This window comes from Phacochoerus africanus, chromosome 4 (assembly GCF_016906955.1).
Source record: "Phacochoerus africanus isolate WHEZ1 chromosome 4, ROS_Pafr_v1, whole genome shotgun sequence".
Lineage (NCBI taxonomy): Eukaryota > Metazoa > Chordata > Mammalia > Artiodactyla > Suidae > Phacochoerus > Phacochoerus africanus.
Genome location: NC_062547.1, coordinates 147,037,182 through 147,061,477, shown reverse-complemented (window position 1 = coordinate 147,061,477; position 24,296 = coordinate 147,037,182). Strand labels below are relative to the sequence as shown.

Here is a 24,296-nt window from a genome sequence, read left to right as displayed (position 1 = left end):
ATTATGTTGCACCTGCTAAAGTATTTTAAGACAAATTATAGTCATGCCAATAATCCTTTTCCAAATACCAACTCCTGAACTAAAAGCCTAGTTAGGTATATTTTGCCCTTAGAAAGACTGTAGCGCTGGGTTCTTAACTTGCTGCACCACAGTGGGAACTCCCTAGAAAGATTTTTCAGTGTGAAACAAGGTTTTTGTCTGTGTGTTTTAAAAAGTGTGAAGCTTTAGAGAAGTGTCCCTCAGGGCGTGATCTGGTTTTCTCACTTTCCAGATGTCACATTTTACATCTTGGACCCTTAGTTTTCTCATCTCTAAAATAGAAGGATAATAGTCTGTTGTCACAGGGTTCTTTTAAGGATTAAGTTTAGAAGCCACAAATGTGAAACATGCCAGGCACATAGAAACACTTAAATAATTCCTAACATTACAAAAAATTTTCTGACAAGTATATTTTTATAAATAGCCTTTTAAATATTTATCCAAACAAGAATTTTAGGTAGAAGTATGAGCAAGGCTTTGTTTCTTTAAAAATCATTTTTTAAACCATTTTTAAAATCCATTTTCAGTACTCAGTGTATCCACATTTAACAGGTTGATATAGATCCTTCCATGCATCTTTGTATATGTTTGCATATGTATGTATATGTATGGTTTTTTTTTTTGAAGAACAAAATTGGAATTATTCTGTTCATTTAGCTTAACTTTGTCATTTATGGACATACTGTGAACATTTTTCTGTGTCATTACATATCCTCTGAAAACATGATTTTTGATGCTTTCGTAATATTCCGCTGGCATAATAGCTCTTGTTCTTGATTTTTCACTATTACATATAAATATTATTATAAATAATAATATATAAAAATATATTTATATAAATATATAAATAATATATTATAAATAGTAACAACTCACTATTATAAATAATATTTATAAATATATTATAAATAATAATAATAATAATTTGTGAATCCACAAATATAAATATTTGTGTGTATTTCTGGTAACTTCCTAGACTAATGAGTGCGCACATTTTCAAGTCCTTTGATGGGTATCACTAAATTTGCTTCCAGAAGAATTCTGCCCACTTGTAGCTTCCACCACGAGTTTGCTTTGGGTTTTATCAATTTTCTTGCCATATGACTTGAAAGAACTTCCACTGGCCTTAGGAAAGCAGGACTATTTAGTCCACCCTCTTGGAACTGTTGTGAAGGAGAAATGAAATGTTAGCACCAGTCTTCTGATTCTTACTCCAAAGACAGGGCAAGTTAATGCTTGTCATTAACTAGTTGTCTGACCTCAGTCCTCCTCCAGGGTTTTTAATTCTGTTACCTTAGACTAGTTGCCCTGAACTATTCAGCTCCTTATCTGTGAATTGACTATATAGTGTACACACACGCATGGTAGTCACAGCCCTAAAACACAGCGAACATTTCAAAAGCTAATAATCATTCCAACATAGAGGAAAAGAGCAACTAAAACTGTCATTCAGATGACTAAACTCACAAACCTGGCGTAAGAACACCAGTGTGACATTCTGCTGACTATATATTGGAGGCTAGTATATCCTGCTTGGCTGTGTGAGTACTTTCAAGATTCTTTGCATTACCCGAATTACTCAAAAGAACTGATAAAATATGTTCTGTCCCTCCAGTTCCAAAGGGTTTATTTCCCAGCTTTCGATTTAAATCTGTTGATAATACTTTTTAATCCCACTCTTGAGTGCGCAAATAGATTGATGTATTTGATATTTATTCATTAGATGCCACAAGACTATTACCAGGAATCTGATTTTTAACAACTCACTTCTAGTTCTGCTACATAACAGCAGCTGCCCTCTTCTTACACCACCCCCCCACCCCCCTCAATGGCTCAGCTCAGCCTGCTCTTATCTCTAGAGTTTTAGTCCCAAGAAATGTAACTTTTGCAGTGAACACATCTCAGTGAAAATGAGTATTCTGCGAGCTATACAGTTTTTGTTCCTTCTGCTGAGTTTCAATCAGTGCGTTTGCCTTGGCTGTGAGACATAAGAGTCCACAGTCCCTTGATGAGTCATTTGAATTCATCCGGGTTGTAATAGACTCCTCAGGAGTGAAGCTCCTGGGAATCCTTTAAATCAGCCAGCTAAAATTCTGTGAAACTAGATGAAACCTGAGAAGTTGAGCTTTTTCTTGAAAGGGTTGAAAGTGGTTTCCTGAGCTTGACAGGAGTCATCGTCGTTATTTGCACCGTGATCAAGAGTCACATGTCTACACAGCACAATAAGCAACACATGGGCCAGGAATCCAGAAATCTGGGCTCCAGTCCTTCTTGGCTACACTCTCTTGGCCACAGTGCTTGGACTAGTTGCTTTGAGCCTCACTGTCTTTTTTTTTTTTTTTCTTTTTTCTTTTGGGTAAAATCAGGCATTGTACTAGGAGGTCATTGTCAGTTCTGACACTTTATGATTTTTTGAGACCTTTTTTTTCCTCCCATGTGTAAATACCAAGATTTTTTTTCAAGATTTAAAAAATTTCCTACAAATGGTCTTTAAGCCTGTATAAAAATTGAGGAGTTGACGCTAAGAGGGGATCCCAGAGCATCAGAGATGATTTAACAAGGGATGAGTTGGTGGCAGTAAAATATTTAAAATAAAATATTTAAAAATAAGACAAAACCTTAACAAATTACTAATGAGCAGAAGAGGGTGATAAGCATGTGGTAGGGTGTTAACAGTTTCATTTTATAATCCTTTTCATGTGAGCTAAATACTCTGCATATTGCAAAGATTTGTAAGTCTTGAATAGGGGTCTTTGAGTTTGGGTGCCCAGTAATAGATATATTTGCTTATTTTTAGTCCATGCCTTCTGTATACACAGACTGTACTGGAAGTTTTGGAGAGCGCTAGATATTATAATAGTAGTAGCTATCACTTACTGGGGGTTTATCAGGAGCCAAGCCCCGTGCTGTTTTATGAACACTGAGTTCTCCCTATAACCCTCTGGAAGAGAGATGTTGTTTTTGTCAGTTTTCCATTTTACGTACGAGGAAATAGAAGCACGTGGAGGTTAAATTACTTGCATGGTGTCCTTAGCCAGTGAGTGGTGGAGCCTGGTACACATATGACCTTGAAGTTGACTCTAGTACTTGAAGTGCACACGGTAGTACTTGCTTTCCTCTTGCTCGGTATGCCCACGCCCAGCCAGAATCTTTGGAGATTTGGGAGCCGTATTCTCCCCACTGTCTGGTTGGAGTTTCCAACCATGAATTACTTTTCTGAGCCCATTCTTGTACTCTGTTGTGCTGAGTTAGAAGACAATGAGGAAACGGGGTTTGGAGGCCACGATAGATCTTCACATACCTTGTGTAAATCTCAGGCAGGCATAGAACTGAAAACTGAAACCCCTCTGGCCAGGCTGCATTGAAATACCAGAAAAATAGGGGCTGCATCTGCAGCTTGTGTGGACTAAGTGTGTTTGAGGCACAAATCTTTTCTGGATCGGAACTGTTGTAGCACTGGGCAGCACTTAGTGCTAATAAATTAAGGCTCCTGGTTGGACCAACAAGGCCAGGAAAAGTCATTCAGGCATCGCAGATGAGGGCTTAATACAGCATTCTGGGTAGAGCCCAACTTGAATTGCAAAGGTATTCTAAAACCTTGAAGGGGCATCTAAGAGTTGAACTGCAGTTTTTGCATACCTGGAGCGTGCTAATTAAATGCCCCTTGCCTTCTCGGAGGTGTCCAGCTGTTCCTCTTGGTCATTCTTACCCCTGTGTTGGTGGTCATTTCTTATTCTGTCTCCCTGCTCTGCTGTAGCATTTCATCTCTTGCTGGAGGACCCCTCTGGCGTGTCCACGCTTTTCAGGACGTGGGTCACCAGGCTGAGCCCCATGCAGCAATGGGGAGGTGGCTGGGGTGTCTGCCGCTTTGGGAGAAAAGGAGCTTTGTATCTCATGAACCCAGCTTTGCTGGGTGATATTTCTATGTCCTTTCAATTTCTCTGAAATTCCATTTGCTGCCTGGGATTTGCTCCTTTATTCTCTGTCTAGCTTTCTTCCATAGAGTCTAGCTAAACTGTTTTTCTCTGAATTTCCTTGGTAAAGGAAAATGGTGAGTTTTTGAGAGTTAATTAACTCCTTTCGTGTTGACACCTTAGTTTAAGAAGAATTTAAAGGCTGTAATTAAAAATTTTCTCAATCAGTGGCCCTTGGTGAGGAGGTAGCTTTTGCTACTTTAAAAGACATTAATGTTTGATAAAGCCCATTAGTTTTTCTACTCTCTGCACTTCCTGATATGTTTTTAATATTTGGTAATTTAAAACATTGCTACACTCCCCCTAAAAAGACTCTCAGTTTAAAAAATTTTTTTAAAAACATTTTATATAAAGTGTTTTAGAGTAGATATTAACTGCACGTAAATGTTTTAAATGGTATTTCCAGCAGAGCCATTTATGTTCTTCAGCCCTAGCTCTCTTTCACAGCAGCAGCATACTTTGTACTGGCCGCCTCTGTGACTTGGGGCAAGCGATTTAATTTTCTGAGTCTCATTTTTGTCATTTGTCGAATGAGGATAACATGGGAACTAAACTTCGTAGAGTACTTGTGAGGAGTGAATGAGTTATATACATAAAATGTGCAGGACAGGACTTGGCATACAATAAGCGATCAGTTGTTACTGTTACGTAAAAAGAAGCTCGCGGACTCGGCTTGTGTCCCAAGTTGCTGTGGCTCTGGTGTAGGCCAGCAGCTACAGCTCTGATTAAACTGCTAGACTGGGAACTTCCATGTGCCTCGGGTGTGGCCCTAAAAAGACTGAAGGGAAAAAAAAGAAAGGAAAGGCAGTTTTAGGAGTTCCCATCGTGGCCCAGGGGCAATGAATCTGACTAGTATCCATGAGGATGTGGGTTCGCTCCCTGGCCTCGCTCACTTGGTTAATAAGCATTGCTGTGACCTGTGGCGTAGGTCACAGACATGGCTCGGAAATGGCATCGCTGTGGCTGTGGTGTAGGCTGGCAGATACCGCTCCCACTAGACCCCTAGCCTGGGAACTTCCATATGCCAGTCCTAAAAAGCAATTATCCTGCTAAGCGAAGTCAGCCAGACAACAAGCAATGAGACACCAACATCCAATGCTATCCCTGACATGTGGAATCTCAAAAAAGGACAGAATGAACTTCTTTGCAGAACAGACACTGACTCACAGACTTTGAAAAACTTGTGGTTTCCAAAGGAGACAGTTTGAGGGGGGGGGGGATGCTCCAGGGGGTGTGGGATGGAAATCCTATCAAATTGGATTGTGGTGATCATTGTATAACTATAAATGTAATAAATGCATTAAGTAGTAATAAAAAGATTTAAAAAAGAAAGAGAAAAGGCAAGGATATCATAGGCAAACACTTAATTTTTTCATTATGATATTGTAGACAAATGTGTAGTGACCGTGATGAGCCTGTTTTTGGAGTCACGCTAAGCCAAGTTTAAATCTCTGTGTCCCCCCCGCCCCAGGGGGATGTGTGAACTTAACCTCCCTCTGGGTGAAATGTCAATATAGTATCTACCTTCTGAGTATGAGAATTGAAGGAAATAGCAGTAAAGAAGTGCTTTAAATACCTGTCACATAATAAATGCTTCATAAATGATACCTGTTATCTTTCTGTTATACCCAAATTGGCGTATTTCCTTCTAGTATTTTATATACAGATTTTAAACCATCATAATTGCAGCAAGTATTTCATGCCTTGCTCAAGTATTATTTTATTACAAATGTATTTCAGAATAACTACATAACCTTCAAAGCCATCATTTTAATGACTGCATACTATTTCACCAAGTTATATAATAATTGATCTCACCATTTCTTAGGTTTTGAACGTTGAAGTGAGACCAGGTGAAACATCTCTATACATGAAGTCTTTTATATTTTGTATCATTGCCTTAGAAAAGATGTAACTGTTTTTGTGACTCTTTGCATTCTTTGTCTCCTTTACTGGGCGGCAGGCTTCTGAGTGGGGGTCCCTACTTTATCCTCGGTACCTAGCTCATCGTTAGTACCCAGTATTTATTCAGTTAGTGAATAAATGTGTATAACATTGTACTGTTTTCCGGAAGGAGTAAGATTTCTTCCTCTTTCCATTTTATTATCTCTTAAAAAGTCTGAAAAGCAGAGAAGCATTTTATCCGTTGGGGTAATAGGAAGGGTAACGGTAACAGGTGATATTTGTTGTGTACTTCCTATGCCCCAAGCATTGCGCTTAATACCTTGCATGCATTACCTGCTCCAATTTGCTCAGCCGTTCTCCGTGATAGGTACTGTTATCTCCATTTTATACATGAAGAAGCTCAGCGAGGTGAGCTGACGCGCCCATGTCACACAGGTAGTGAGTGGTAGAACCGGAATTCAAACCAGGTCGCTGGACCCTCAGTCTGAACACTTAGACTAAGGGCCACATGCCCCCTAATCGTGCTTCTCCGGTATCTCACCCCTTTACATTTCAGCCAGTTTAACATCTTATTTCCCGGGAGCCTGACTTTGTTGGCCACATTCCAGGTAAGGTGGGAATCAAAGCTGGCCCTCAGCCTTGAGGCTTTTTCATCAGTCTTAGAACAAGAACAAGAGCCAGTGTTGCTTACCACTCTGGTTATTTAAAAGGAATTCCACTCCTGCATTTCAGTAAGTGAAGGATGTGTGAATATATTTTTTATAAGCCTTAGCTTTTTTTTTTTTTTTTTTTAACTGAGGAGAAGCATTTGATGAGATTGGTTAACATTTAAGAGAGCCGGTAGTGTTAGAACCTTGTCCAGGTGGAAGTTACAATCCACAGGAATATCTCGGGCTGACCATGTGAGGGGTGTGATTCTAGGGACTCATCAATTATGTCCTATTTAGTGAGCACTTGAAATATTAGAGCAGCTTTTAAAAAGCATCAACTATGTTATTATGTCCATTCAGTCTTTCCCCCCTGCCCCAGCGTCAGTTTATTATGGGGGCTGGGAATGTTAAAGATCCTTTGCACCGATAAGTACTACCTTTTATTTTTCTCCCCCTTGCAAAATGATTGACTCTTAATCTTTGGATTGTCATTTGCTTATAGAAGTTGTATTGATCCGTCAGTCACATGTAGCTTTTGTTCTGGTCGCTCTGGCTTTGTGACTTGAAATGCTTAAAAAAAAAGCATCCCTTCTGAAACTTGCCATGGGCTTGTGCTTCTGCCACTCCACAGGTCGTGTGAAGGCTGAGGAGGGACGGTGGGCTGTCGTATTGATGGTGCTGATGTTCGCTTGGACCCTGGCTCTTGGACACCTCGTTCGCCCTCCCCAGGTTTCGTCCCTGAGAAGCTGGGATCATGTTTAGCATGAAAGGCTTTTCTTGGGAAGTAAAGGGCTCTCCCGGTTGGCGTTTGACAGTCAACCAGGGAAGTAGAACTGGCAGATCCTGTGTTGCATCAGAAGCGCTTTCCCTGCACGTGTTGGTCCTCTGGCCTCTCCAGCGTGCATGATGCAGCTTTCCTTGGTTTTGGTAGGAAACAAAATGGATTTGGAGATGTGGTGAGCTGTTTTTATTCTTAGGACAGTTCCAAGAGCTGCATGTGATTTGATCTCACCTTCCTCCCCTAAATTTATAAAAGGAAAGCCTCCCAGACGTAGATGGAAATGACTTTGTGGTGGCAGGAAGGACTGCGCCTACGGACGTGTTAAGGAGGTGGTGCGCTGAAGGCTTCGACTCACAGAAGCCTGGGTGTGAGTCTGGATTCTTCGCTTGCTGAGTGCTTTCGATCAAGTTTCTTAAGCTATCTGAGTTTCCTGTTTTCCTCTTGTCACTGACTCATAGGTTGAGTGTGAGGATTAAAAAGGACAAGGCGTGTAGGGTGCTCAGCCCAGCAACGTAGGGCATCAGCCTCTCAACAGCCACTTCTTTCCAGAGGCGTAGGTTTGCTCTCGCTCAGGTACTGGCTATTCCATCTGTACTGTGCTGTCTAGTGCTGGCTCTGTTGCAGATGACCCTGTGACCTAGGAAGAGCTGGTTCACCTGCAGGGCCCAGGCTTGCCAGCAGCAGTGGGACTGCCTCTTAGAGGTGCTGTGTCCAGGACACGTCAGATATGCCCGTGAACCACGATCCAGTGCAAGGTGAGCCCCTGCTGACGTTTCCTCCACGTCAGTCACTGACCATCAGCTGAATGGAGGGTCTCTTGCTGTGGGAGCCCCATTGTCAGGGCCCCTCGTCTGATTGAGGTCCATAAAGCTGTCAGTAGCTGACTTCCGGGCTACAGCGGAAGTGGGAAGTAGCGGTCAATGGAAGTCTCTGATGGGTCAGGAGCTCTAGATGTTGCCTCACTGAGTCCTCACAGCAGCCCTGCAGGGACGTGCATGCACTCTCTTCCCTCCACCCATCTAACGGGTGCAGAAACACACTTTGTGAGGCAGGACTCATGGTGGAAAAGAGTGGGAGGATTCTAGGTTTAAATTCCAGGTTGGCTGCTTACTAGCTGTGGGACCTTGAGCTAGTTACTCACCGCTCTGAGTCTCCTTATCTAGAAATGGTGAGCGTAAAAGTACCTCACCTCCTAGGACTGCTGAGAGGGTTAACGGTGACGCTGAGGGCAAAGTCCCTGGCAGATAGTGCGCCCATGATAAATTATTGACCCTATATTCTTGGGATTTGGGGGGATGGGGTTTTGACCAAAATATCGCTTTGCAAAATTATATTTTGTGCGAAGAAATGTGTGATTTGAAGATAGGGTAGACGGGCCCTACTTGTAAAGAAGATCATTTATTTATAGATTGATTTACAGAAACTTGAGAATTTGGGGGAAGGCAAAGGTAGAGATAAAAGATAAATGGAGGATTATCTGAGCATCCATTGGATTCGTTTATTACCTAGGCATCAGTTGGATTTATTTATTCCGTTAAAGACAGTTCAGTGGTCAAAGGCACACGCGCGCTGCTCACCATTTGCTCTCGCAGGAAATGAAGGGGATGTTATGACGAGCTTAAATTTAATGAACAGTGAACAAGGGGCTGATGCAGGAGGTGGAGAGGCCTCTTGCTTTTTGACGTGATAGTGTACGAGTCGGTACTCAGACCTTTGGCGCAGGCACTGAGGCAGCGCTGCTTCAGCGTAAGGACGACGGTCTTACACCTGTAGGCCTGAGACAGAGGCGGTAAGGAGCAGGTACCCATCAGTGGAGGTTTCTAAGCAAGCCGATCCGTTGTCAGAAATGTCGTGGGTGCAATGTGGCCTTGATATTTGAACAAATTACTAAAATTAATTATGCTTAGTAATCACACATGGACAAGCTGTAAGTTGGATGAAGTATAAGTCAGGAAAACTAAAATTATATACCTGTCCCAGTCCTTCCCTCCCTCCTTCTTTTCTTCCTTCCTTTCCTGCACCCGTGGCATACAGAAGTTCCCAGGCTGGGGGTGGAATCAGAGCTGCAGCTGCTGGCCTACACCACAGCCACAGCAATGCCAGATCTGAGCCACATCTGAGACCTAGGCCGCAGCTCTCGGCAATGCCAGATCCTTGACCCCCTGAGCGATGCCAGGGATCAACCCCACGTTCTCATGTGTACTAGTTGTGCTTCTTACTGCTGAGCCACGACGGGAGCCCCGCAGGTTACATTTCAAAAGATCAGAAATGGAAATAGACTAGTTAAGTAACATTGGAGCGTGGGCAACCAATGACTAAATGCCTTTTAGCCACTAAAATATTCATGCCCGTTGGGGTTTATTTGCAAATTTACAGTGTGGAAATGGCTTTGTCATCTTCCACTCTGGTATTTGATCCCAGGACAACTCCATAAACCAGATGGGCCACTTTCATTTCTTTGCTGAGACTTTCCTATCTGGATAATGTGATGACTTTTCCAAATTTTTCTTTTTCCTTTTTTTTTGTCTGCACCCAGGTTATGTGGAATGTTCTGGGCCAGGGATTGAACCTGTGCCACAGCAATGACCCAAGCCCAGCAGTGACAAGGCTGGGTCCTTATTAACCTGCTGAGCCATAGGAGAACTTCAGTTTTCATTTTTATTTTTAAAAAATTTTATTATAGTTGATTTACAGTGTTCTGTCAATTTCTGCTATACAGCAAAGTGACCCAGTTACACCTTTAAATACTTTCTTTTTTTCACATTATCCTCCATCATGTTCCATTACAAATGATTAGATATATAGTTCCCTGTGCTATGCAGCAGGATCTCATTGCTCATCCACTCCAAATGCTATAGTTTGCATCTATTAACCCCAGACTCCCAGTCCATCCCAATCCCCCCCCACCCCGGCAACCACAAGTCTGTTCTCCATGTCCATGAGTTCGTTTCTTTTCTGTAGATAGGTTCATTTGTGCCATATGTTAGATTCTGGATATAAATGATATCATATGATATTTGTCTTTCTCCTTCTGGCTTACTTTACTCAGTATGAGAGTCTCTAGTTCTGCACATGGCATTATTTTGTTCTTTTTTATGGCTGAGTAGTATTCCATTGTGTATATAACCTGATGAGCCGCAGGAGAACTCCTCCAGTTTTTAGATTTTATTATTTTGGGATATATTCTTTTCTTTTCCAAATTGTGAGATTAAATATTCTCCTTAAGGAGAGAGGAAACTTTGTAATGTGAAGCAATGACGTCTGAATTATTGTATCAGTTTAATGTTCTGCAGTTACACCTAAGGCTTGTGAGTTACCAAAATAAAAGGGAGTCTTACTCAAGAGCTTATTAGCCACTCTGGGGAAATTACATTGAAGTCATATAGACTGTTAGGATATTCCTACTTGAAAAGCATTGTACTCAAAATAATTTGTAGGAGTTCCCATTGTGGCTCAGTGGGTTAAGAACTTGACTAGTATCCCTGAAGATGTGTGTTGGTCCTTGGCCTCAGTGGGTTAAGGATCTGGTGTTGCTGCAAGCTGTGGCATGGATCTCAGATGTCACTCAGATCTGGTGTTGCTGTGGCCGTGGCCTAGGCCGGCAGCCACAGCTCCAACTCGATACCTAGGCTAGGTGTGGCCCTAAAAACAAAAATTGTAGATGTGATTAAATTTTGACTTATATATTAAGAATCATGCCATTTAGTTTGGGAGCAGGGCTGAAATATCCGATTTGTTTTTGAACATAACCAGTAGGGAAAGGAAGGGACAGCGCTTGCGGTATAGCCAACATTACAATGTCTGCAGTCTCATTAAAATCCTGTGGCCCCCAGTGTTGTAATATCCTGGATCCTGGCCTCTCGATCCTGATTGCCTTGGGTCATATGGAGACTCAGCTTCTCAGACTTGTGGTTGCCAAGGGTGGGGGGGGGTAAGGAGAGGGATGGACTGGAAATTGGGGGTTAGTAGATGCCAGTTATTACATTTGGAAAGGATAAACAACAAGGTCCCACTTTTTAGCACAGGGACCTATATCCAGTTTCCTGGGGTAGACCATGATGGAAGATAATATAAAAAAAAGATAATATAAAGAGAGGTAATATAAAAATATGTATATGTATGACTGAGTCACTTTGCTATATAGCAGAAACAGGCACATTGTAGACCCACTGTGCTGTAATAAAAATAAAATAATGAATAGGAAATACTACACACATGAACATATCTATGAAAAAGAAACAAACTCACAGATAAAGAAAACAGACTGGTGGTTGCCAAGGTGGTGGGGGGCGAGGTTTGGCAGTCTGGGATTTGCAGAGTAAAACTATTGTATATAGGATTGATAAATAACAGGGCCCTGTATATGGCCCAGGGAACTATATCCAATCTCCTGGGATAGACCAGGATGGAAAAGAATATAAAAAAAGACTGAGTCATTTTGCTGTAAAGCAGAAATTGGCACAACATTGTAAATCACCTATTCTTTACTAAAAAAAAAAAAAAAGTCCATAAACATTTGTTAAATGAAATGAAAAAAAAACAAAAAAACAAGACAGCCTCTTAGTTATTATGTGATTTTGGTCCAGGTGCTTAATTTCTCTGAGCCTTGAGTCTCATCCAAAAAAAGAAGATAATCTAAGCAGATAGGAGGGTGAAAGAAGTCAGCGCAGGTAAAGCTCTCGGCATGGTGCCCTGCGCACAGTATGTGCTAGTGCATCTAAACTATTGTTCTTGTTTGATGTTGTCCACGTTTTATAGATCAGAAATCCTACATATAAAAGAATGGGACAATATCAGATGAAAAGATACTTTGTCGCGGCAAAAAATCTGTTCCTGGAGAAGCACTGAGCAGTGTCTCTCTCTCTCTCTCTTGCCTGCTCGCTCTTTCTTTTTTTTTTGGGGGGCGGCGCACTTGCAGCAGATGGAAGTTCCCAGGCTAGGGTCCAGTCGAAACTACAGCTTCCGGCCTATACCATAGCCACAGCAGTGTGGGATCTGAGTCGCATCTGTGACCTACACCACAGCTCTTGGCAACACTGGATTCCCGACCCACTGAGCAAGGCCAGGGGTCTAACCTGCATCCTCATGGATGCTAGTCCGATTCGTTTCCCCTGCGCTGCAGCGGGAACTCCCTCTCTTACCTTTTGAATGAGAAAACTGGACGTGGATTCCTCCCTCCCTCCTTCCCTTCCTTCGTGCAGTTGAAGTGGGCTAGAAGCAGATCATCCAGAGCCTTACAGCCAAGATACAGAATGTGGGTTTTCTTAGAAGAGCAGTGGAACACCATCGAAGGGCTGAAGCAAAGAAGCAGCATTTTCTTTTTCTGCCTTTTTTTCATGCTGTTACATTTCTAAATAAAGTAAGCGAAAAGATTCTGAAAAAGTTTTATGTAAACCACCTCGGTAAAAAAAAAGTTTAGATTCGAAAGGAAAGTGAGGTTTTTAAACTCGATGCATACCTTTTTATCAAGGTGAGTGGTTTTATAATGCTCACTTCAGCATCTGAAATTGTCTCACTTTCTAACTCCTCTTGGCTAATCCAGATTCTTCAGGACCCATTTGAAGTCCCATCTCGGCTGAAAATTCTTTGCATAGCATTCCTTCCCTTTTATCTTTATATTCTTGTTCTTTATCTTTCCTTTTTTTTTTTTTTCCATTTCTATGGCAGCCCTTGTTATCCAGACCTTTCACCACACTGTCTAGGATGCTAACTACTGCTTAGATTGCACTATAATTCCACAATTCAGACTCATCAGCTTGGCATTCAAATATAATCATTGATCAGTTTTATACAGTCTTATAATTCGTCAACATTGAGCAGGTATTTTCTGCCAAATTCTGCACTAGACCATACGGATTCAGATGTAACTTTTGTTCCTTGACTCTGAGCACCTTACTATCTAATGTGGTCAACTTGTAAACTGATGACTGGTAGACTCATTCATTCATTCAGTAGCCGTTTATTGTGTGACGTCTGTGTCCTGGGCATTGTTCTTCTAGGGGTTGCATCTTGAACAAGACAGACAAGCCCCCTAGCCTTATGGGACTTACGTTCTGGTGGGATTAGATGATTGCGAAAGAGATGTAGATGAACAGCTATTTATTGAGTGTTTACCAGAAGCTAGGTACTGTGATAACGAGATTAGACATTATTTACACTAGTTTTTAGGACCAACTGCCATGTTATCTTCATTCAGTGATGAGGCTGTTGAAGATTAGAGAATGTAAGAGAAAGGCCCAAGACTTCACAGCTAGCTTGGACGCACCTAAATCTCTCTAACAAACCATGTTATGGCATAAATGCAGAGCTCTTTGTGTCCGTACAGCGATGTTTTGTATGCTGCTGTCTCTTCCAGGAAAGAGCAGAGCTAAGGTGGGAGTGTGTGTGTGTGTGCGAGCAGGTGGGGTGTGGGGAGGTGAAGTAGGCTCATTGCCTGCTGTGTCCAGTCCACTTTCTCCCCCGTGAAGAAGGCAGGTGCTGAACTGCCTGTGCTTGGATGTTCCCAGCCCTGCCCTTTCTCCGTCCCCTCCCCTGCTTGGACTCCCCTCCACTCTGTAGGTCCCACTCATAACCAGACTTGGGTCTGTCTTAAGTGGTTCCTCCTCTGCCGGCTGCTGCAAGTCCTCCTCTACGCAAGGTCCATCTCTACTTCCCTTGTTCCATTGACTTTCTAAAAGTGTTTTAAATTGGTAATGCTTCTCAGAGGCTGTCTTGCTTTTCAGTTATTTTGCATTGCTCCGATTCTTCCCAAGAGACCAGTGACCCCTGGAGTAGAGACACCGTGCCTTCTATGCATCTAATTCCTCACAGCATCTGTGCAGTCCCTGATGCACAGCAGGTGCTGAGACTGTGAGCCAAGACCCACCAGAAAGCTTTATTTCCTGTGGCAGGGGCTCTTCCCAGTGCTTTGTCTGGTTGTCATAGTACCTGCTTCTGGTAAACATTCAGTCCGCAAATTGTTATTCTCCTAATTATGACCCATCTCTTATCTTTGTGATGGCTAAGTGAGCACTTCTCTCTTGTTAAGAGCACCCTGTAGACGTGTCTTTTGCGACCTGCTTTAGAACTTCATGATTTTTATAAGGTTGACTGTGACTCTTTTCAGGGCCCCCACGTCAATCAGAGCTTCTTAAGGTAGCACCAATTTGATAACAAAATAAATACACTGCCTGGATCGAGCCACTTTTAGTCCCAACTTATTCTGCCTCCTCTTCGGGCAAGCCTTTCATTGTCTGTCATCATCAGTTCTTGCTCAGACACTCTTGGAGTGGGGAACGTGGAAGTGTTTTGACTCTGGGGCGCTGCTGTGCGGATGCACTTGGCCAGCACAGCCCTGGTCTTAGGGAAATGAGACTGGGAGACCTCACTTATCTCTGGACGTTGGCAAATAGAGAAGGTAGGCCGCGTAATAGAAAAAAACTTTTGCAGAGGGGAAAGAAATAATGCAATCAAGCTGGTTTACGGTTTGTCAGTCCAGAAAGCTTGTAAGTTAAGCTCTATCTATAAAGATGGATCCACTTAATGTTTGTTCTGCATCTCAGGCATCATTGTGGGATAAGTGATATAAATCTAGCCCCTTTAAGCCTGATCTCCTGGGGGTTGAGTTTTAAGCATTGAAACTTTATTTGAAAGGCCTCTATCGACTGGGCTTTGGTTTGGTCCTTCCTTACCCAAGAGACGCGCTAAATAATGGCTTGGCCTTCCTGGTAGGTTTTTTTGGTTTTTGGTTTTAATTCATTTTATAGGTCTCTCTCTCTCTGCCCCGGTTCTTCACCTTCCATTTCTAACTGTTCTGCTTACAAAACTAAAGTGGTGTGGGGCTGGGGGGAGGGAAAAGAAAAAATCACTGTCACATTGTAAACATAATTGATTCAGTAAATAACCTCTTTCAATTCCCAGGGCAAACCTCACAGTCTTGACTAAAGTCTGCTAGTGCTCAGCTCAGCAAGTGGGGGTGTTCCTAATTTGGATGGATGGGAAGAGCTCACCGGGGCCCGCATCCTAAGGAGAGGAGGTGGCTTTTCTGCTTTTCAGGACGTAACGGCTGGACTTATGGGCCGACTTCGCAAAGTGAAGCTTGCAACGAAATTAACCTGGCTGTTTTTATTCTTCCTGAAAACAGAAGGCAGGCACTTAATTATTGCTTGGGTTGGTTGAACAAAAAAAAAAAAAAAAGAACAAAACTTGAAACAAGGGGAGTGGCATCTACTAGTCTGTTGAGTTCCATGGAGACGAGGACTTGGGTTTGGTCACCAGTTAATCTCCAATGGACCTCGCAGGTGCATGCTACGTGGTTAACTGGTTCTGCTGGTGAATGAATGGGACCAGAAATGAGCACCGTTCAGATCTTAGGTTAAGAATGAGGGGAGATTTTATTCCACTGGGTGTTGGACTCTCTCTCCCCTCCTTTCCCCCCTAATTCTTTAAAGGGTGAGGGGCTCTAAGAGGACCGCGAATATGCTGTATGTTGAGAGATGATTAAGGAGAACCATTTCATCAGTTCCTAGACTGTCAGGGTTGGGAGGGACCTGGGGGGTGGTGTCCAGCTGGGCTAAGGGACACCTCAGTAGACGTGACGAGCCTGTGGACCCAGCAGAATAATCGTCGGGGCTGTGACCAGAACCAAGGGTTCCCGACGGACCACAGGGCTCGGCTCCCGGCCCTACAGCCTGCTGTTTTGGCTCATCCCACACTCCGTGCTCCTCGACCTTGTCAAGATCCTTTTGTTAATACTTCGTCCTTCCAAGCTGGTAGTATTTTGGGGTGACGGCCAGCCAGGCTCTGAGGGGCCTTCTAGGAGTTCCGGGGAACAGTACGTTTAGTTCAGTACACTTTAGCACTCGATGTATTTTTATTGTCTTCTCTAGAGAAGCACCCTTTCCTGTGGCTCCGAACAGACCCCCAGTAGGAAGTCCTTGCTTCCCTGGTGGGCCCACTTGGGGTTCCCCAGCCCTGCCTGACATGGGGAGGACCTGGTGTTTGTTTCAGGCACAGAGCCCTGGGACCTGCTAGGGTCCTATTAAATCAAAGCTTCCATGAGAGGCTGGAGGACCTGCAGTTTAAGTTAGTTTTTATTTTATTTATTTTATTTTTGTCTTTTTGTCTTTTTAGGGCTGCACCCATGGCATATGGAGGTTCCCAGGTGAGGGGGTCCAATCAGAGCTATAGCCGCTAGCCTTCATGACAGCCACAGCAACGTAGGATCTGAGCCATGTCTGCCACCTACACCACAGCTCCTGGCAACGCCAGATCCTTAACCCACTGAGCGATGCCCAGGATCGAACCCGCGTCCTCATGAATGCTAGTCGTGTTTGCTAACCACTGAGCCATGATGGCAACTCCCTAAGTCAGTGTTGATCATTATTATTCTCTCTCCTCCTCCTGTCCCTGAGAGCAGGGCCTGCACCCTTCCCCCAGGTCCAGCTTTGGCTCACTGAACACCCTACTTCCTAATTGCACCATAATCCTGTCTTTCCACCTGCAGGTCTATTCTCTGGTCTACACAACTTGTCCCCGAAGGAGGAAGGGCAGTCTCTGCTTGCCTCTTTCCTCCGGGGTAGAACTGACTGGCCAGGGTGTGTGTGTGGGGGGCGGGGGGAGGTGGGTCGTGGGGTAAGGGGTGCTGTGGGCAGGCAGCTTTGTACATACAGTAGTGAAGCCTTGGAGGCTAAGGGCTGCCCCTGAAACCAGAATTCAACCTCCGTGTTCTTTCCCTGGCTGTATTACTTAATAGTTGTCTGACATTCGGAAAAGTCCTTAGCCTTCTTTGAACTCGGTGTCCTCATCAGTAAAATGGGGGCAAGAAGAGTACTTGTTCAGGCATCGAGTGTGTGTGTTAACCAGTGTGTGCCGGGTCCACCCTCGGACCCAGACTCGGATGGAGGTTTCCATGCAGAGGGGGCTTCCCCTGAGGGAGTGAGGGAGGTAGGATTACGTCGAGGGTGACATGCAGGTGTGAAGAAGATCTCCGATGACCCCGTGGGTAGCCATGGTGATGGGGCGCCCTTTAGAGTTGTCCTGAATTGGAGGCAGAGGGCCTTATACCCTCTACCCACCAGTCACCGGATGCGGGCCACTCCTGCAGAAGGGGGCATGACCTCAGGCAACACATCTCAAAGGGCTGAGGGTGGCTGTGTGCCTTGGGCAGCCTGTGGTGCAGGCAGATGGGGGAGGGGTGCCTGAGTCCAGGGGGCTTTCCATGGGGCACCCTGCACCCACTACCCCCCTCATGCAGGCGCAGACCTTAGCAGCGAGAACATTGCTTTTCAGGTGGGCAGTAAACACAGGCACAGCTTGTTTTATTTCACTTTGCCTTATCACCCTTCGCAGATACCGCACTTTTTATAAACTGCAGGTTTGTGGGGCAACCCCGCGTCAAACAAGTCTTTTCGCACCACTTTTCCAACAGCAGCTGCTCACTTTCTGTCTCTGTGTCACAGCTGAGTGATTTCCAACTTCCGTTATCATCATATTTGCTCTTGGTGACCTGTGACCAGTGATCATTGATGTCACTTGTAGTATCTATTACCGTTATTATCCCAGCTCTGGCAGAGCCACTTGGTGGCTGGGCCACTTGCAGGAAGTGACTTAATCGCTTGGGGTGCTTTCTTAGGCTGAGCATGGAGATCCACAGCTCTGCTCTGCCTGCCTGCCTCCCTGAGCAGTTCTGAGCAATGTGGAGATAATGTGTGTGAAATTGCTGAGTCGAATATTATGAAAGGGTACGGTGTGACTGCTCTGAAATGAATATATGCCCATGGCTGGAATTCCTTGAAGGGAAAGGTTGTGATAAATGTAGAAGTGCTTGCCCGTGAAATGTGGCATTTTGACTCCTTTTCCTTCTCTCCGTAGGGGATTAGAATAATGGAGATGCTGCTAAAGGAACAGTGCGGTGCTCCCGTCATCGAATAAAGAATCACCAGTGAGTACTAGAAGCAAAATCAGAATTATTTACTCAAGCCATGTTTTCATGCTCATAAGCCTAAGTATTATGCCTGGTGTACGTCTCCCAGTTAAATGCACGGTGCTTCGTTGTATCTGTTAGCCTTCACTCCCTCGGCTCTTTGATTTTCAGAGCATTTCATCCTACATGCTGGGTTACAACGGCACTCAAGTTTAAACTGCTCAGCATAACCCACCATGACTGCCACTCTCAAGGTGGCGTGGGCCTGTTGAGACTGCAGTTCAGAATTTTCTGAAACTTAATTTTATTGGTCCGAGAGCAGTGAAAGAAGGGGTTTCAAGGTGTTTTTGGAGCAGGAAAGAAAGCAAGAAAAGGGGCATGTTGATTGGCCAGTGAAATACATACACATGGCCAGTCGTGTCTGCTCTATGGATAGGGGGTAGCTGCCTGAAATACTCTTGAGAAGGATTCCAGGGCCTTGAGAATAATTCTTGGGCTCTGGGTAAGAGTGCCACGATTGATTAGCAATGTCTGCCAGGGGCACGGGATGGAAGACACAGCACTTGTCCTGAAGCACGTGCCACTTTTAGGGCAAATGGTGTAGGGTGAATGCATTAAGCAGGGAGATTTCACAATTACTTTTTTTTTTATTAAGTTTTATCGTCCGCATCAAGGACAATGGTCTTCATAGTGGAAAGGGCGGGACAAGGTTATTGAGCAGAGAATGAAAGCCTAAATGAGTGAGAATAGTGGATTTGCATCTTAACCAAAGTTATTGGACTTGGATTTTTAATATCTGAGAGAAGGTAAAACCTTTGAGTAGAGCGAACATTATCATGGGCAATTCAGAATTACCTCGGGTTTCCCTATGTTGGCTGAAAACTAGAGCACACATGGTTTTGTATGAGAACTGCTCTCTAATTTTTATATACAATAAAGTTGGAGACCAGTTAACCAAAGAAGCAGCAAAAGGAGCATTCGTGTACCAGTACCTCAGCATTCAAAGCATGCTGGCCAGATGCGCAAATAAGAATTAGAGAATTACAAAGGGTTCCTGCTTGTTTGTGAGTTTGACTTCACTCTGATTAATAGTAAACATAGACTAATACATTTATTTATTACTGGAAAGGCTAAGCAAGATAATTCCCTTTAGCACAGGCCTGGCACATGGCAGGTGCTCAGAAAATGTTGGCATGGAATCTGTTGGCATCTGCTCTGTTCTTGGAAGAAGAACTTGGCCACCTCCCCCCATTTTCCAGGCTGGCCTCTTTCTGAGTCTCACCAGCCCCTCTAATGCTTGTGCCCTTGGGTACAGAGCCCTTCTTAGCCTGGAGGGTGGCACCTGAAGTCAGCTCCACGTTAGCAGAGAGAATGCGGGACTCCACTTACAAGTATGTGTGGTTTTCAAACTTGGGTTTTTGACGTAAAATGTTGTTAGTGGACAAGGAAATGAAACAGGCATTACCTGTGGTCTCACATCACCCATGTTCTTGTGTTTTTGTTTTGTTTTTCCTGTAATGGAGAGCCACGTCACGAACTCTGGGCTTTGTCTTGTTTCTGAAAAAGCAACAGATTCTCCCCTTAAGGGATGTGGTTGATGTCTGGAGCAGTTTAGGTGCATTTAATGCAGCAGAGTTCCTGACGGATTTACATTTCCAGACTCATAATTCAGGACCAGTTTTCTCAGGAGCGAATATGCAGTAAGGGGTGTGTACCTTTTCCATGTCAATCCACAATTATCGCAAATTAGTGGCTATTGCCAAGGCTGTAAGCTTCTTTCAAAATCAGCTTCATTGAGGGATCATCTGCGTACGATCAAGCTGACTCATTTCAGGTGCACGATTTAGGAGGTTTTGATTGGCGATTAAGCTGACTCATTTCAGGTGCATGATTTAGGAGGTTTTGATTGGCGATTAAGCTGACTCATTTCAGGTGCACGATTTAGGAGGTTTTGACTGGCGATTAGGCTGACTCATTTCAGGTGCACGATTTAGGAGGTTTTGATTGATACATACAGGTATGTAAGCATCATGAAAAACACGATAGGGAATATTTCGAGGCATTGACTTCGCTGCAGTGCTGTTGTCAGCTTGTTGCTTCCCCCTTCACCCCATCTTCTTGACTGGTTTTACAAAGTTTCTGCAAGCTTGAAACGTGCCTATTTTAATGGCACTTTTTCTTTCTTTAAAATTAGCTCTGTGGGAAATGGGAGACTGGTTGCAGGTAGGGAACTGCCTTTTATTGAGCAGTAAAATGCTACACTAAAAGAAAAGGCAGAGGAAGGAGTTATCTGTAGGGCTGGGGGGGGGGGCAGATTTAGCCCCAGGCCTGCCTGCTTTCCTAAATAAAGTTTTATTGAAACACAGCTATACCCCTGGCTAAGTTCCAGCTACGACAGCAGAGCAAAGAGCTGTGACGGAAATCTTAGAGCCTGCAAAGCCTAAAATACGTATTGTCTGACCCTTTAAGAAACAAGTTGTCTCTCCCCAGGGTTAGAGTGTGCCCTGTCCTCAATTAACATCGGGTGGCCTTGTGGTGGCCATTTGGCTTTTGTTTATGTAGCATTTGATCACATCTTAATTCCAAAGTTAATGGTGTGAGATTTTATTTTCTCTGCGTTAGTTCTCCCATCACCACTTGGGCGATGTTATTTTAAGGCCTCAGAACGCATTAGCATGATCACAGCAACGATGTTAAAATACCAGCGACAGTGATCCACTAAAATTGCTTCATAAAGTTTCGGGGCGTGTGCATCACGGGGTAGACCTGTAGGCATTTTGTTTAGCAGATAAAGTAGCACTCTGATGTGGCCGTGGTATAGATGCCATGTGCAGGGTACTCCAGTTTGGAGCTTTGGAATTTTGCAGATCCTAATGTTTAAAAAAGCATGCCAGGGGGGTTTGCCCAGGTGTACCTAAGGAGATGTTATGTAATGTTTTTATATTCTACCACATTTCAGATGTGCATGATTTCTGTTCACACGGTGACCGTGTTGTTTAGGGCACCTCGCACGAAAGACACTCCCTAGAACTCTGTATATCCAAGTGGGTGCTGGATAGAAAGCTTAGAAGGTGATTTTGTCATGAGCCAAAACGGAGGGGCATACATCTAGCTAACCAGTGTGCTCGCTGTGTTGCTGCTGACTCGTCCGCCTGATGGCTTTTTGATTTCCTGTCATTTTTGAATAAAACGAATGGCCCTGACATCTGTTTGTTCTCGCCGTGGGCAGTTGGTGAGGTTTGATAACAGAGTAGATTTTCCTTCCGCCTCGGAATGATTAAGCCCTCACTTGTAGCTGTATCTTAACTCCCCTTTGAACCAGCTCCTCTGGGTAGTTGCACTTAATCAAATGAGGTGCTCGCTTTGCTCCAAGATCATTAGGAGGCAGAAATGCAATTTCTTTAAGAATTATCCTCAGTGATAGAATTCAAGTGACTCTAAGAGTAGCTTTAGAAAAGAGGGCAAATAAGTATTGATTGTTGAGACATGGTTATGAGGCGATAGAGCCTGTTTGCTTTCTCTTGCAGGGACGCCGTTGTGTTGACTTCTGCTCGAAAATCATTTCTTGGACACAACACATCCAGAGACAGTGTTCGAAATACACATTTTCAGATTTGGTGTTGGCAGCTTAAAGAAGAGGAGACCTTCCTGCTGGAGCATGACATGATTCACTCCCCTGGAAGCCTGATTCAGACAGCTAGCAGCTCTCGTGGAGATGAGGCCTTCTGGCTGATTCTTAAGGCACCATCTCTACGATTTTACCGACGAAGGAAAAAACCCATAGAAGATGATACGAACTCCTCTGCAGGGTGTCTTGCTGATCACCTGGTGACAGTGTCAGGGCACCAGGGATGGGCCAGAGGCCGGGGTGGGGAGGGGGGTGTTTGCCTGTCCGTTCTTTGAATCATTGCTCACAGGACTCATGAGAAGATTCTGGGACGAATAAAGGAGTTAAACTTATTCTTCCTTAGAAGAATAGGTTCAGAGGCCTCTTTGGTCTCAAACAAATAGGAATGTACCAGACTGTGTTGAAACTAAGCCACACTGATAGTGTTGAAAATTCTCGGAAATCAGGAGCCTTTGATTTCCACCCACCGATTCTACGTAACTGCCATCAGTGCAGCTTCGAGATCTAGCACGAGGGCTGTGATTCGTCCTCTAAAGGCCCTGGAGGTGGGGGAGGCGGACGAGCATCCTGGCTCCTCCTGACTCCTTCTGGGATGCGGAGGGCGTCCTATAACCTCTCTGCTTTTCACTGGGCCAGTGGGGCTAATCGGGCACAGATCTTTCTGCTTGTGATGATTAAACAAGGTCGGCGTGAAAAGCACTGGTTTGGAGTCAGACAGACTCTGGCCTGACTCCCAGTGCGGTCGCCCGTCAGCTCTGTGATCATGTATGTAATTTACAATCTTTCGGACACTCATTTTGTCACACTGTAAAAGGGGGCTAAAGGATTAACATTGCTTTTGAAATCCTCAGAGGTCATGCAATAAAGGACCTAGCGTGGAATCTGGTGTCCAGAAGTCTAGTCAACAGAAGCTCTTGTTTTTTATGGGAAACCGTTTTGGAGATGTACTTATGTATTTAATGGACAGTGTTACTGTTTGAAAATTATGGGACGGTCATTTGCGTTTTGCATGAATGGAGGCCAAGGTGTGGATGCTCACTACCTGAACAAAAGTGTAAAGAGAGGCAGTAATTTGGAATTTATCTTCTTAAGGTAAAAAATGGGTCATGATTGGAAAGTCTTGGGAAAATCATTCTTTCTCATGTTGGAAACATTTTCTACTTGGTGCATTGATGAATTTCAAGCAATTTCTTTTTTCTTTAAATACTAGCTTTGCCCCTGTGAGCCTTCTTTCATTGTGCCTGAGTTATTTGTGCTGCCTGAGTTTTGTGTCGTGGGATAATTTCCCTTCATTTCCTTAGTGTTTCATCCTTCAGTTGTGCTGGAGGGAAAGTGAAGGGGAGAAACCACAATGCACTTTGCCCTCCTTTTTACCCTTTGTGAGTGGCGTTTGGTAGGCTTCTGGAGTAACGGCGCATTTCCAGACGTAGAAGGTGATGTGAGTGAACACAGAGGTAAGAGGAAAGAAATCAGTATCTGGAGGTTGGCGGTGGACTAAACTTAACTCTTGATACTCAACCACGCACGTTCTCTGGAGGCGGGCGTTCTCAGCCTTGGCGGTCCATTCGAACCACCTGGGAACTTGATGCAGCCCTGAGGCCCAGGTTCTGTCCCGGACGATAGGTCGGAATCTCTCAGGGGTGCAACCCAGGCATCCGTGTTGATTAAAGCTTTCTAGGTGATTCCCATGGCAGCTCTGGATGAGAACCCGGCAGTAAATTCTAAGTGAGCTGCAGATGTTATTTGATTCCTTTCCTAACATTTCTGCAGTAGGAAAGTGTCTTTGTAGCAAGAATTAGCGTGAAGCAGAGGCAGGCTGACTTTTTTGCCTTAATTCCTTGAAGCTGGGATGGCTACCGCAAACACCTGCAGGGTCTGGCAGGGGATCTGATGCATGGGGCAGGCTAGTAGCCCTTGGGGAACCTGGGAACAGGAGGCTGGTTGAAGGTGGGCAGCTGCGGCCCGGCTCCGGCACAGTGTTGCCAAGTAGCTGGTTTTTCTAGTTCTTCCAGTTTGCAATTTTCTGGGAAAAGATGGCATTAAAAAAGAAAAGTCTCCCAATTTTTATGTGTTGGCAACGAATTCACGATTGTTTAAACCATCGTGCCAGCCAAAGAAAACGTATTTGCCGGTACTTCCGGTCTCTGCCTTAGACGTGCTAAGGACGGGCTTACCTCTCAGCCACTTTTGAAGAGATTTGCATTTCCTTATTAACTGGATGTGAGTTGCTTTCTGCCTCGCCTCCAAAACTGCTTTTGCAAGTCTTTGCCTCCGCCTTCCCAGGCAATCTCGGGACTTGGATCCGAGATGCTTTTTCTCACTGGGTATCTCCCCCGCCCGCCGCAGGCGTCCGTTACTTGAAGCTTCACATACATGGCTTAGAAAGTGTATGCTCCTTTTGAAATTAATTAAGGCT

General features: G+C 44.2%; 1 protein-coding gene across 2 annotated transcripts in view; it reads left to right on the top strand.

Annotated features, from left to right (window-relative positions):
* The window catches only part of PRELID2 (PRELI domain containing 2), a 78,682-nt gene extending 55,921 nt beyond the window's left edge, over nt 1-22,761 (top strand). For both annotated transcript variants that reach the window (XM_047778946.1, XM_047778947.1), the window contains 2 exons: nt 18,201-18,270; nt 21,780-22,761. In XM_047778946.1, the coding sequence (XP_047634902.1) occupies nt 18,201-18,260 (60 nt within the window). In that variant the 3' untranslated portion in view covers nt 18,261-18,270; nt 21,780-22,761. The remainder of the gene's footprint in view (nt 1-18,200; nt 18,271-21,779) is intronic.
* The last annotated feature ends 1,535 nt before the right edge of the window (nt 22,762-24,296 follow it).